The 13,697-nt window shown below is 38.9% G+C and overlaps 2 protein-coding genes across 4 annotated transcripts in view; one reads left to right on the top strand and one right to left on the bottom strand.

Annotated features, from left to right (window-relative positions):
* Positions 1-3,433: 3,433 nt before the first annotated feature.
* On the bottom strand, positions 3,434-9,806 carry dnai4 (dynein axonemal intermediate chain 4). The gene is made up of 16 exons (XM_061036977.1): positions 9,660-9,806; positions 9,344-9,518; positions 8,492-8,652; positions 8,102-8,205; positions 7,740-7,896; positions 7,399-7,538; positions 7,088-7,270; positions 6,825-7,031; positions 6,561-6,715; positions 6,111-6,197; positions 5,654-5,808; positions 5,403-5,563; positions 4,755-4,852; positions 4,483-4,581; positions 3,885-4,111; positions 3,434-3,751 (listed from the first exon to the last, which is right to left on the bottom strand). The coding sequence occupies exons 1-16, from the start codon at positions 9,707-9,709 to the stop codon at positions 3,517-3,519; spliced, it is 2,394 nt and encodes a 797-aa protein (XP_060892960.1). The 5' UTR covers positions 9,710-9,806; the 3' UTR covers positions 3,434-3,516.
* A 3,022-nt stretch (positions 9,807-12,828) lies between these two features.
* The window catches only part of LOC132972828 (AP-3 complex subunit beta-2), a 43,985-nt gene continuing 43,116 nt past the window's right edge, over positions 12,829-13,697 (top strand). For 2 of the 3 annotated variants that reach the window (XM_061035937.1, XM_061035936.1), the window contains exon 1: positions 12,830-13,078. In XM_061035937.1, the coding sequence (XP_060891920.1) occupies positions 12,966-13,078 (113 nt within the window). In that variant the 5' untranslated portion in view covers positions 12,830-12,965. Of the gene's footprint in view, positions 13,079-13,697 lie in introns of all 3 variants that reach the window. The other variant, XM_061035935.1, reaches the window with a different exon arrangement.

Below are 13,697 nucleotides of genomic sequence, written 5' to 3'. Positions count from 1 at the left end.
AAAGTCCCAGGAAGCTTGTTTAACCCTCAAAAAATTCCCTTTTTCAAATAAATACTTTTAACCTAACCCTCTAAAAGGTCCCTGTTTAGGTGGAAGTATTTCCTAAGAGGGACTTCAGGTGTGGTCTTCTAATACTTATAAATCTCTGTTCTACATCTCCAGTGATATTTGAACACAGTGTGACCAAAAGCGCTTCTAATAAAAGTTCCATCTTTAACTTACTCAAGCCCCTCTTACAAAAGCAATGCACTCATAGACTATAAAACATGAGCGTCATCTCAGTGATGTCACCCGTTGGTTTCTAAAGAGGCGTTTTGAAGCCGAACGATGACAGTCACCATATTTGAAATATTTTCTCCACCTAATGTTCGATAAATCTAGTAACAGAAACTCATAGACTAATTAAAATCAAGACAGATGAGTAATAAAAAATGTTTGTGCTGATGAAATTGGCCTTTTTAGCAGGGTGTGTCAGGGGCTTATGGAACCTGCCTTGAGTGTACACTTGAGGAACTGCACTTTTTTGCTCTCAACACTGAGATTGTCACTTGACTGGTCAGCTGCTTGTGTTGAGTGCACATTCAAATCTGTTACCCTGACTTCATGAGACATTTTCCTTCCAGTCTCCAAGTAAAATATCTGTGTAAAGTCGGATGTTATAATCAGGAACATTTACTTTCAATGAGAAGATTTGATGATGTCATCGTCCACATCGTCTACTACTCACTTGAGTTGTCATTATATTGTTTTTCACTCTTGCGGAAATGACCTCATACCACTGTTGCAACATTTATTCTTACGCTGTGATTGTTTATTTTTAACTCGAAAACCAGTCAGCACAAAAAAAGCAAGACGAACGGCATTTTCAACCTCTGATCCTGGAGACAGCACAGCTCATCAGGAAGGCTTAAATATTCCTCCCCCAATCCAAGGACAAATAGTTTACTAATTTAATTGTACAACAAAATATTTCAAGGAAGTGCCACAACCACTATTGTAACACATAAACGATAAAGACATCTACTTTATTGCACCTTTGAAGCACCAGAGGTTGGTTCACTGCTTTATGAGAAGTTAAGTGAGTAAACTTAATGACAGAAAGTGTTCCAACAAACCGACTTCAGAAAGAAACGTCATCACAAGTCACTTTCAAATCCAGGTTCACTTTCCATGATGCTTGGAAAAAACCTAACAAAATCAATTCATTGGATATAAAAAGGGATGTAAACCCTGTGCACTTAAAACAAAACTGTTCCCACATCCTCTCAAAGCTTTGCTGCTTTACAAATCAAACTAAACTTTGTGTAATGAGGAAAGGTAGGAGCAAAAGGAGCGACATTGCTTCACTACTAAGACCTCAAAAACTAAAAAGTGTTGCATTTTTTTATGCACAAAATGATTCACAAATTGTTGTCCTTTGACTCATGTTTCCTCTTGCACTGTTTAAATCCTGCATACAGATCATTTTCCATGTGCAGAATCACATGCTGTTGTCTGTGACCCGTTGCCCGTCATGGGATTTATATCTTCCCGTCCCTGTTGTTGCTCACTGAGTTTTAATTCAAGAAGACATAAGTGCTTATTTAAGCAGCTCTCTGTGAGGAAGTGTGACCTTACAGAGTCATAGATCACAGCGGGGTAAAGATATAACAGAGTGTATTTGTCTGTGTGTTGTGTCATCAAAGTGTTTTTACTACAAATTATGTTAATGATTGTTCAGACTAGAGTCACAGTGTCAGCAGAGAGAAGACATACACATTAACAGAACAAAAGTAAGTCCAGTTTTTTACTTTTATATGCTCTTTACAGGGCTTTTGGTGTCAGGTTTCTCGAAGTGAAAAATATATATCATACTGTAATATAATGTAGAATTTCTGTTCCGTTTATTTTTTGAAAAGTGCCTATTTTATGCTAGAGTTAAATTTATGGCACTTAAGCCATGTAGACAGTTAGCCTAGCTTAGCATTCTAAGCAGGAACATGGGGGAACAGATTTATATCATAGGCATTCACCAGGTCTTTCAGGGGCTCAACCAATTCTGCAGGCAGGCCTGGATATGGATGGACTTTACTCGTACAGACACAGCTGTTTTGATAATTTAACTAGTTAAGTTAAGTGTACCTGTAACCCTTATCACACTGAAGAGATGAGGTTAGTACAGGAAACAGCCAAGAGAGGAAACGTTTGAAAACTAAACCTAAAAAAAACAAATAATAATCTGCTTTTCCTAATCATATTAAAACATAATATGAGTCAATGATGCCCAAATTAGACGGCTCCAATTTAGGGTTTAAGAATGTTAAAGTTCCTTTTGTTCAGAGTAGTTTAGAGGTGTTGCATCATAAGTGTGTGAATCGGCTCATTTGACATTTGACATGAAGTTGCAGTAGAGGAGGAGGATAAGGAGTTTAACTATGACACATAGATTTTAGCTTTTGATTCCTTTATCTGAAACCTCTATTTTTTATTTTTTTTAGAGGAATGTGTGGAGTGCAAGTCTCCACAGCTTCACGCTCTGGAGTTTGTCGTTTATAGACATACCAGCCGGTCCAGAGAGCGTGATGTGATTTGTGGAAGCCAGTGTGAGAGTGAAAGGGAGCACTGTCATCCAGAATAACTGAGTTAGCTGATGCATTCTTGAGTCCTGCACGCAGTTCATCTGTGATGTTTACTGTCACAAACTGCCAGTCAGTACTTTTCTAGTTTAAACTTGGTCCTTTATTTGTGCAAAATACAAGATTTAAATAAGGTGGAATAGACATTTGCACATGAAAACACACAGGGTTCAAATGCCAGTTACCCTGCATTAGCTTCACTTCGGGGTTTGTCTCTGACAGGATCTGATTGACACTACAGCCTCCTTTATTTCGTGTTTTATTCAAAAAGGAAATCAATCAGTCTCTTGATGTTAAAATGCACAATTTGAATCTTTCTAAATAACTTCTGAACTCAGGTACAATACGTCAGGTTAAATTTGACCTCTTTGTTTTAGCATTATATCCCTCAAAGACTTCACTGTATTAATGATTAAATTCTTAAACCATGTCTTAGGTCTGTCATACTCCATAGCAGTTCAGATAATGTTATTTTTTTCATCTCTTATTGGAGGCATTGTCCATTTTTTTTATGGCAGTGATTCGCAAACCTTTTCTCTCAGGCCTCCCTTTGGCAGATGATATGTTTATTTGTTCATAAAGACACAAACCTCTCAGCTAAATAATCACATTGAAGCTGTATTTTTTTCTTGACTTTATTTTATTTTATTTATTTGTTAATGAGTTAAGAGAATTCAACCTTTTGAAAAAACTGTAAACTAAAAGTATATATTAGGTTTGTGTAGTCTGATTCTGCCTGGAGACTACAGAGCAAACAATGTTTTCCAAACTGTCCACCTGAAAGGAAGAAGAGAAAATAAGAGTCAGAATTGAAAACTGTTCTTAAATAAGGTGAAAAAAATACAATTTAAAATCATATTTTTGCTTCTAAAGAACTCTGTGCCTTCTTTTATAAATCCATCTATTCGTTGATGTATTTTATGTGTTTGGGAGTAGAAGACGTATAATAAGTAGAAGATAACATAGGCCGGTTCAGATCTACCTGCTTGCCTTCGTCCATGCAGAAGTTTTTGATCTGGTAGACGGTCACCTGCCCATCACTGTCCCCCACCAACATACAGTCTGTCCCTCTGGCAAACAGCAGGAACGTAAACCTCACACCAGGTTTAGCTTGGTGCACTACGATTGGGTTCAGTCTATAGGGAGACATTTGAATTGAGTGCACACAGGATGATTTCTGATATTTGTGTGACATCATATGAAAAAAAAATTGAACAAACAAGCAGGACAAATGGGAGACGGGACAGGATCTCTGGCAGTCTGACTCACATGTTTGAATTCAGGTCCCAGATCTCCAGCTGTTCTTCTTTGACGGCTGCAAATACTGTGGACCAGTGTGGAGACCATCTAACAATTTTGACGGCCGTCTGAGTGGATGTGAAGCTCAGCACAGGGGAGGAGAGGTCCTGCCTCCACAGCTGGATGCTCCAGTCAGTGGAGCAGCTCAGGAACACATCAGGAGTAAATGGAGACCATTCAATGTGGGTCACAGGGCACTGAGAGACAAGCATGATGGGATATGGAAACTGTCATGATCAACCTCTATTCAACAACAGTAATACATTACTGTACAGGGTACTTCTACCCATACTACCATGTTGAATTAAAACCACGTTCTCCATCACAAATATTTAAACTGTAGACCAGAACAATTAAAACCACCTTTTGCATGTCTGTTCTGTTGGATGGTTTGAAACAGTTACGAGGCTGAAAAACTTAGAGTTCAGCCCAAAAGTCTGTGACCTTCAACCTTAAACACATAATGATGTAATCTTTAATTGAAGAGAAGTATTGAAATAGACCATTATTTCCCACACATGCATTCAGCTTTTGCCTTGAATCAAATGTTTAATATAGAAGGACCTACAATGTGTTTTTTGTAAGTGCCAACAGAATGCTGACTGTCTGTGATGGAGCACTTGTGGATGTGTCCCTCATACGTGCCCACCAGATAGACACTGGAATCCTGCAGGACAAGAGCAATCAAGCAAAACATGTAGTTTATACTCTGTGAGAGAAATGCAAAGAAAACCCATATCCACATACTCAAATTGTTTTCATGAAAACTGAATGATTGGCTTTGGAAACAGCTTCACAGACATTTTTTAAAAATCAACCTTATTTTTGGTGTTAACTCACCTTTGGGTGGAAGTCAATACTCAGACCAGGAGTCATTGCAGGCAAAACACTTTCTTCCGTCTTCTTCACATTTTGAGTTCTCTTTAGCTTCTTCAGGTCTGCAAAAAGTTTTTTTTCAGAAATGACACAGATACGATGGTTTATGATATTAACTGTTTAATTTATTCAACCTTTATTTATTCTCGATAAATCTTTTAGGGCAAGGAGTATAAGACAAGGAGAATAAGCCAGCAGAGCAGGCAACTACAGTAAGAAACACTCATGACACACTCATGACACTCATGAGCACAGTGATTTGTACAAGAAGAACAATTAGGACAGCACTCCAAAACACTGACGTTTCCAGCAGACGCTCTTCTTCAGTGTGTAACAGGTGTGTGGCAATTAAAATACAATTTTGGAGCGCTGTCCTAATAGTTTTTCGGCATTCAGCACCCAGTTGTTTTACGTTGAAAGGGAGTTGAGTGTGTTTTTTCTATGATTATTTCACAGTGATTTCTAACCATATTTTTAAATTAACCCATTGTATTGAGTTGTTACGTGTTAAAGGTAAAAATGTCACTCTTTACTTCTGAATCCCACCTTTCAATTTTTACTTCTTCTGGAACATTAAATATTGAAATCACAACCTCGTGCAGACTCAAGTACCTATGCAGTCGAGAGCGTTGCTGCTGAGGAACCAGTTGGAGACCCTGCCGTCTGTCGATACAGAGACGACATTTTCTACACTTCCCTGTCCTGACAGATTCATCTCTTGTTTGATGCACCTCACCTGCCATACTGGGTGCAGATGCTTTTTAGAGCACTCACTGCAACACAAAAATATAAGGAAAACTATGTTTGTATATCAAAAGCGTACATTTCAACATTAATTTGACACACACACACAAAGTCCTCACCTGCTGCTGGCAATACATGCCTTGTTGTTCAGACTCGTGACATTGTAGATGGCCACTGTGCCATCATACATCCCCACAGCTAGCTGACCAGAGTTTTTGGCTGAGAAATCCAGGGACGTCACACTACTATGACAGTGGAAGACACGCTCGGGCCACTGCACAGAGGGATATATTTACAATCACTGTTAGTCCCAAAAGAACGAGGAACATTTAACCACACATGCCAACTGCTGTTAGTCACTGTGTGAGGCCTTTGGCTGACCAATGGGTGCAATTTAGAATTCATTGTCTTATCACATTTTTTAAGTAAACTTCAACTTACTTAGAAAACATATGGAAAAGTGTTTCAAAAAATGCCATTACATCTCAGTGTGGTTCTACTAGTAGGTGGATACAGGGACCAGGAAGATGTTGGCTGAAAGGAAATCGAAACAAAAAAAAAAAGGGATAAACATACCCAAGGATTTTTGAGGGACCAGCAGCAGATAAAACCTGGTTTCTGGCTAAAGGAAACAAAGTCACCATAGCCCACAGCCAGGAGATCCTTACAGAGTACAGAGCACAAACACAAAACAAATGAGCGTTGACACATTTGACCAGCACAGATTAAGATTCCGACTTTCAAACAGACAAGTAATGCTAGAACCACTAAAAAGTAAAAATTGCCAGTTATAACTTCAGTGGCAACCCTGCTATTTTTTATTATCTTAATTGTAAAAAAAATCACGTAATATAGGTACAGCTACAGAGTGCATTTGTTTTCAAAGGCCGCTTATAAATATGATATGGTATGCTATGTGTCTGAAGAAAAGTATAAAGTAAATATAAAATGATGACATAAATATACAAGCACAGAAGCTGCTGTTCTGCTACAAGAGCAGCTGGTCTGTGTGTTTTTGAGTGTTACCGGATTCTCCTTGTTCAAGGCCATAGTTGTAATGTTGCACCCTCTGGTGAGCTCGCAGCTGAAAGACCAAAGAGCTTCTAGAGTTGGAGATGAAGAGCTCTCCTCACACTCCTTTCTCTGTTCCTCAGCTGTAGGCTTCTCTGTGCTGTCAGGATCTATCACATTCAATATTACTTCAAATGTTTATTCAAATACACTTGCATTTATGGAATGAATTTGTTTTCAAAAGTAGAACAAAAGAAAGCAGGGATAACTTGACTTTACCTTCTAGTATGGGCAGCTGTCTATAAGCAGCCAGCTTGGGTTGGAAGAGGTTTAGCATGACACTCCTCTCCAACACTAATAAGCTGTGTTGGAATGACTCAGACATCGTGATCACTTGTGGGTCGGGCTCTGCATTTAAACTACTCCTGCATGATTCCTTCTCAAACAGTGAGCTAGCAGTACTACCTGGAGAAAAGATGTGCATAACTTAACCTTAATTAACAAACTGTGTTAAATAATTCAGATTCAGCATTGAGTACTTCAGTCAGTGTTCTCCCAGATGCTGTTACCTGTGATGCCTGTGCTGCTGCTGCTGCTGCTCTTTTCATCTTTCCTCTCCTGACTGCTACTCACAGCACAATCAGGGAAGTCAGCCACTTCAATTTCAGGTGTTTCTTCTTGCTCACAGAAAGAGTCATAGATGTCCCAGACAGTTGCCATCGTGCCTGTGGAAGTCAAACAAGTCGTTGCAAGTGGACTACTAACTCTAAACATATTGGACCTATCTATAGTATCTTCTGCTTATGGGGTTTCATTGTTTACTCAGGAGATCAGATGGATAATTACACCTTACCTTCATCCAGGGTGACTATCTGGTCACACTGGTTCTGTTTGTTTTTTGGTGCTTCGCTGAATGTCTGTGTTGATCGGTCCACATACTTATCGTTTCCCAATCTGTTCTTGCAAAGTTCGGCATACTGAATGTTTTGTTTTCTGTAACAACAACAGCGTGTTACAAACCAAAGAAGAACACGAGTATGTTAACACAGAGCTTATACTGCATGCAGCTCTTTACTGTTACTGCACAATATATGCTCCAAAGTTTAGGGAACACTTTCTGTGTCTGAATATTAGAAATTTTTACTTAAGATGTAAAAAAAAACAAAAAAAAAACAAGCAGGGGATTTCACTCACTCAATGGCCTCTGCTTCCTCAGCATCCTCTGACACAGAGTTGTTGGGCATGTCCAGCAGGGTAATGGTGTCTGTCTCGTGGAGCAATACGTCTACTACCTCATCCAGCATCTCTTCTGTCACCTGTTGTTCCACATTCTCTCTTTTTCTTGGGACCGCTAGTGAGGAACAGTGACAAAAAATAATAATGTAAAATTTTCTTAATAAAAGTTGAAATTCTCCTGCATACGTCAATATTTATTTAAAAATGTAACACTTACAACATTTAATTCTGAACACAGCAGGATAGCAGGATGAATTACTTTATAAGTGATAAAGGTAATGAAAGTACTGTTTATATTTTAAAAAGTGTGGAATCGTCACCCCATGGAGCTGGAGGTAGGCTCGGTATGTCTAGAACACTATCCTCACTCTCCTTGGTCATTGATGCTCTCATGCTTGATGTTGGGCTGCTTCCCATGTACGAGCTGCAAAAAAAAAAAGAGCCTATGATAGCATGTAGTACGGAGTATATTTTTATGGCCAAATTTCTCTTACAAGAAACCGAACTGTAACTCTGTAAGACACCTTACAGAGTAGAAGCTAGACTTAACCTTATCCATATAAATATATGCTATTCTATTATTGTGATTTTAATGATTTCCCACAAAACAATCACTTTCTATTCTTGAATATAATTGTACTCTAGACTACTGAGTGTTTAACACATGATGGTAAGGTTATGTTGCTTAAGTGTGTATGATGACAGTCTACCTGGCGTTGGGCAGATTGAAGGTGGAAGAGGATTTTAAGTGGTCAGATCTTAAACTGGAAAATACTTCTTCCAGGAAGAATTTGCCTTGCTTGAGCTTGTCTCCTGGCTCTTCTTGATACAGGGGCAAAGGAGTGACATCATTGCCTTCATCATCCAGGACCTGCAAAGACGAGGACCACATCCTCAATCAGAGTGACATTCATAACTGAATCACTGATTCATCCCTCCTCAATAATTCACAATGAAACTATCTATCAGTTACTTTTAAGAGGAAACACATTATCACCGAATGTAAATGCAAAATTAGTGTTTTGTCTTATCTAAAACTTTCACATCGGAAGGTGATGTACACAGAGCAGATATTCTGTACTACTTTTTTCATGCAACTTTAAAACTCATTCAAAGAGAAATCAACACAACAGAAAATGCCTCTGAACTGTTGTTACTTTTGTATTTTCTTCTTTCTTTTGTTCCTCTGGATTAGATTTCTACTTTCACCATTGTGATAGGAAAACAGATACATTCAGCCAACGGTAGAAAACAACCACAAACATTTGCCCTGGTGCTGTAGCCTACTTTATTTCAACTTTTGGGCAGATCTTTCCTTACCTGTGAATCGCCATGTTAATATACAGTGTATGCCTATGTAACTGCATATTTGAGAAAGAATTATACATTTTTACTAAGTTAGTAATTAATGTGGCACCACATGTATTAGCTGCTATATCAAAGTGATGTCTGCACAAAGGCAGTACTATTATTCAATAGACCTTTTTTGAAATTGGTAATTCTGTATAGTGAAGGCTTTCACTCTCAGTATTTTTGATGCTAACATGATGTACTTGTGTTACCTGAGCAGCTCTGGGGACTTCACTCCTGTCATCGACGATGCTCAGTTTGCTGCTTCTGTGACCGGCCAGGATGGATCCTTTGCGGGTTAGTGAACCTGTGAAGCTCCATTTGTTTCTTGCAGTCATACCGACCTTATGCATGCCTGAAACAGAATTGGTCATCCCTCGTGAAGACCTAGGAGACACATTCAACCACAATTAAGCAGGGCGACTACTATTGACAACACAGGTAGAAACGTACCTGGCTTACCCAACAGATAGGTAAACTTATATCGGTTAACTCACATAAAACAACACTTGTAAAAGAAAAACTTACGAGTTAAGCACAAGGCTGGCTTTCTTCTTGTTCTCCACTTGGGTGTACATATTTGTTTTGTCTACCCTAAATGAGAGAAAACGCGTTAGTCTGTAATATCTATCGATAATTATTTACACATCTGTTGCTTTACAGCGGAGAACCTCCTGTCGGCTTGTTTGGGGTTGCCATGGTAACGTGACGCTCTGGGCTCGCTTGTTAGTTCTGTTATCATCTTTAAAAGTTTGATTTTGCTTGAGATTTAAAATTAGATTTTCATCAGATAAATAAGTCAGTTTTGGGCTTTTAGATGGTTGGCTAAGGGTTAGATGCTTTAGTCACTACTTTAACTCTTTAAATCCCCGGGATGTCCCGAACAGGCTTCAGAAACAGGCATGATAAGACGAGCTCCGAGTGATGAATCGTGTTGTTGTTGTTGTTGTTGTTGTTGTTGTTGTTGTTGTTTTCTTAAATATGCCTGTTTGCTTCTGTTGTAGAAAGAGAGCTCCTGTGTCATATCATATATTTCATTAAAATGCCTGCTGCATATTATGAGGAAGCGTCTGCATGGTTCATAGCTCAATTTATGCTGGATTATAAAATTACATGTCCACTAGGGGGCTGCAAAAAACCAAAGTCCTTCTGTTATTCTTCTGTTTTACCAAAATGTGCTATACTTTTACTACTGATACTATGAAAAAAAAACAGTTGTTATGACTCAAAAAAGTTAGTACCCGGGCTGCCTTAAAATGTTAAGTTAACTGAATTTAAAAACATAAATTGAGATAAATCTGTGATTATTCCAAAGAAATACAAATGTCTAGTCAAATAAACTTGACATCAAGTCCGTTGTACTAAAATCTTTAAGTTAACAAAACTTTTCATCACAATTCAGTTCCTGTGAAATGATCTAGTTGAGGCAAAATGGTCTTTCAATTTCTTTTGACTTGAAATCCAAAATTAAAAACCTCTTCGACCATACGGAGGTCGAAGATCAAGTGCTGCAAATGAAGAAGGGTTATGGAGAGGAGTATCAGAGGGGATTTATTGATCAGAGGTAAGAGAGCAAGTGTGTGTTGGTGTTTGTTGGGGAAAGAAGAAGAGGGCATCAGAAAAACGAAAAGCTTAAACACAACGATATGGGACACAAAAAGACTGAGGAACCAAAGGATCGATGAAATTTGGGCCAAAAATGTTGAACTAATTTAGGCTTAAAGAAAACAAAACAAGTTTTAATCCATGGCTAAGAATAATGGTCTAACTGAGGCTTTAAAAGCAGGCAATAAATAAATATATCAATGTAAAAACTTTGGAAACTAAACCAATCCTTTAAAGAGGACATATTATAGCCCTTTTCAACCTTTTCAAACAGTCCCATGTGGACTAAATTAAACATCTGTGCTGTGCTTTGGTCAAAATATAACATGACTCAAACACCAGAGGAGGTTTGTGACCCTGTATAAACCAGCTCTCTCAGAACGCTCGGGTTTTCCCGTTAGACATCACTCCTTCACTAGCGAGAATAAAAATGGCGGACCTGCGCAAAAGTTTTGCTCTACGCTGGGGGTGGAGTCCATGGGTGGAGATATCAGGGGAGAGGTGGGTATTTTTTTTTTAACCAGAATCCCACTGTGACATCACAAGGAGAGCCTAGTGCAAAGGTAACAGATTATATTAGAAAATGGAGTAAAAAATAAGAAACTATCCTCAACATCCAGTATTTTAATCCCGTCTGAAATTGAAATTCAGGAAACATTGTCAAACACCTGACTCATAGACACACTCTGTATGAAGTCTCTATAGGAGCACAGTTTTTCCCCCTGTCCAACATAAGACTGTTTTCATGTTTCACCAGAGAGAACTGGCACTTTTTAAAGCTGCTCTGCCTCAGACGACCTCAGACTGCTTCGTCACAGCGACACTTAAAAAAAAACCTGAGCCTGACCAGCCGAGTTCTTCTCTTTGTTTCTGAAGTGAAGATATTTTTCAGTCTCCAGAGAAAGAGAGAAAGAGAGACTCGACCCCGGTCTCAGGGAGCTGGTGAGAGACAGGGTGCTTCGGGAGAAATCTCACGCGAAAAGTGGAGTCATGAAGTGGGGATAAGTCAAATTGGCATGAAAAGTATTTTCAGAGCGTCATATTTCTTGTGTCAGCACCAGCCATTGGATAATTATTATTAATTTTTTTTTAATTTAAATTTTTATTCAGAGCGAAATTGAAACATGTTTTGCAGCTAATCAAACATGTTTGTGACAATGTTCAATTCCATGTGCAGATAAGCACAAATAACAGCTGCGCCCTCTGTTGCACTAGATGTCTCTGCGAGCGAGGAGGGTTTGACAGAGCTCGTCATTTTTAAGTTAATGAGTCCCTTTTTTAAAGTTGGAAAACTTTTAATTAGTTGAGGTGACATAAACGCATAATATTGAGTTAACACAACATTTTCATAGACTTGAAGTAAAACTAACATATAATTTTATGTTATTATAACTTTTTATTTTTACAGTGTATTAACAAATCTCAAATAACTTAAGGGGGGGGGGGGAGTATTACCAAAAGTTTTTTCACACATACAAAGAATTTGATTTGGTAAAAAGATTAAAAAAGAGAAGGATATAAACAAGGACAACAAAGCAGGTTCTGGATGTAGCCAATTTAGAGCGACACGTTCCTTGTTAAATCCTTCATCCTTTTTTAAATTTTCTCTTCACATGTTCGCAATAAAGATTTAAATCGGTCAGTAGGTTGATGTAAAAAATAATTAATAAAATAATATATTGTACGATGATATAGATAACCTAATCCTTTATTGATCCACAGAGGGGAAATTAAAGTGTTGCAGCAGTTTAAAAAAAACAAGAAGGAGAGCATGCATATAAGTTCAAATAAAATAAGAATGGATGGGAATAAAATATAAACACACATGCAATGTATTTACAACTTTTAACTAGTATAAAATACACTATACGTGCAAAAAAAACCAAAAAACTGTAGGCCTACAGGACATTTAAACCTGTTGTGAAGTACAAGTACATCAACATTTTCATTTTTTATTTGGTTTTGATTTGTTGTTATCTATGAGGAAAAGAGAGCCTCTATGTGAGAAATACTTCCGGGTGTTAGGACTACAAAAATCACGTGACAACGGCATCATCCCTCCACCCATCAGCCCCCCCTTCCGCGCGAGCATCTCAGAGATAACGGTGGTGTGCTCGTGCGCCTTTAAGAGCCGTATATCCTGCTGCCCTCTGCACTAAATCTCCATCTCTGCTGGCGAGGGGGGGGAGAGGAAAAACACACACACACAACAGAAATAAAGCCACTGCAATGTCCTCCAGCTCTGCTTTCAACGACGAGAAGGGGGGCTCGTCCAGCGTCGGAGAGCCTGAATATGGTCACGACCCGGCGAGCGGAGGGATTTTCTCCTCCGACTACAAAAGGTACGGAGCTACCTGCCGCTTGACGCCGTTTTCATTTGTCATATAGACTAGGGGGGGCGATACAAGCTCCTGGGCTAGCTAATGGCGGGGGGAGGTGCACGACTATGTATGTGTTTCAACTGCGTTTAAACATCTGAATGAATCACAAAATCCCACTCAAACTCAACTTTGTTCGCTAACAGGCCCCTGATTTGAAGCTGTTTTCTTTACTGTGGTGCTGAATCGCTCACCGTGATTTTGTCCTAGTGTCAAATAACAGCCGATTGATAGCGCTGTTCGTGAAATATACACGCATCCCCTCGCCTGTGTTCAAAGCAGAGAGGTGCTCGGTGTTCATATTGACAGCGTTTATGTCATCTTTTTGTATTGGGACGTTTTAAAAGGCCTGTTGTCATAGATGGGGGATGCCAGGCCTCGGCTCTGCTTTTCAGCACCACCCCTGCTGGACAGCTCGCACAGCGACACCAGCTCCCTGTGAGCATGCCAGCTTTACATCTATGTTTTATAATGAACTGAAACACGATTAACACCAGCCATGAGTTATAAAATACAAGTAAGACCGTGTATTAGAGCTGCACGATATTGGAACAATTTCACATTGCCATATATTTTATTTTTT

The sequence above is a fragment of the Labrus mixtus genome, chromosome 4, assembly GCF_963584025.1.
Source record: "Labrus mixtus chromosome 4, fLabMix1.1, whole genome shotgun sequence".
Classification (NCBI taxonomy): Eukaryota; Metazoa; Chordata; class Actinopteri; order Labriformes; family Labridae; genus Labrus; species Labrus mixtus.
This window is presented reverse-complemented; position numbering and strand designations above follow the sequence as displayed.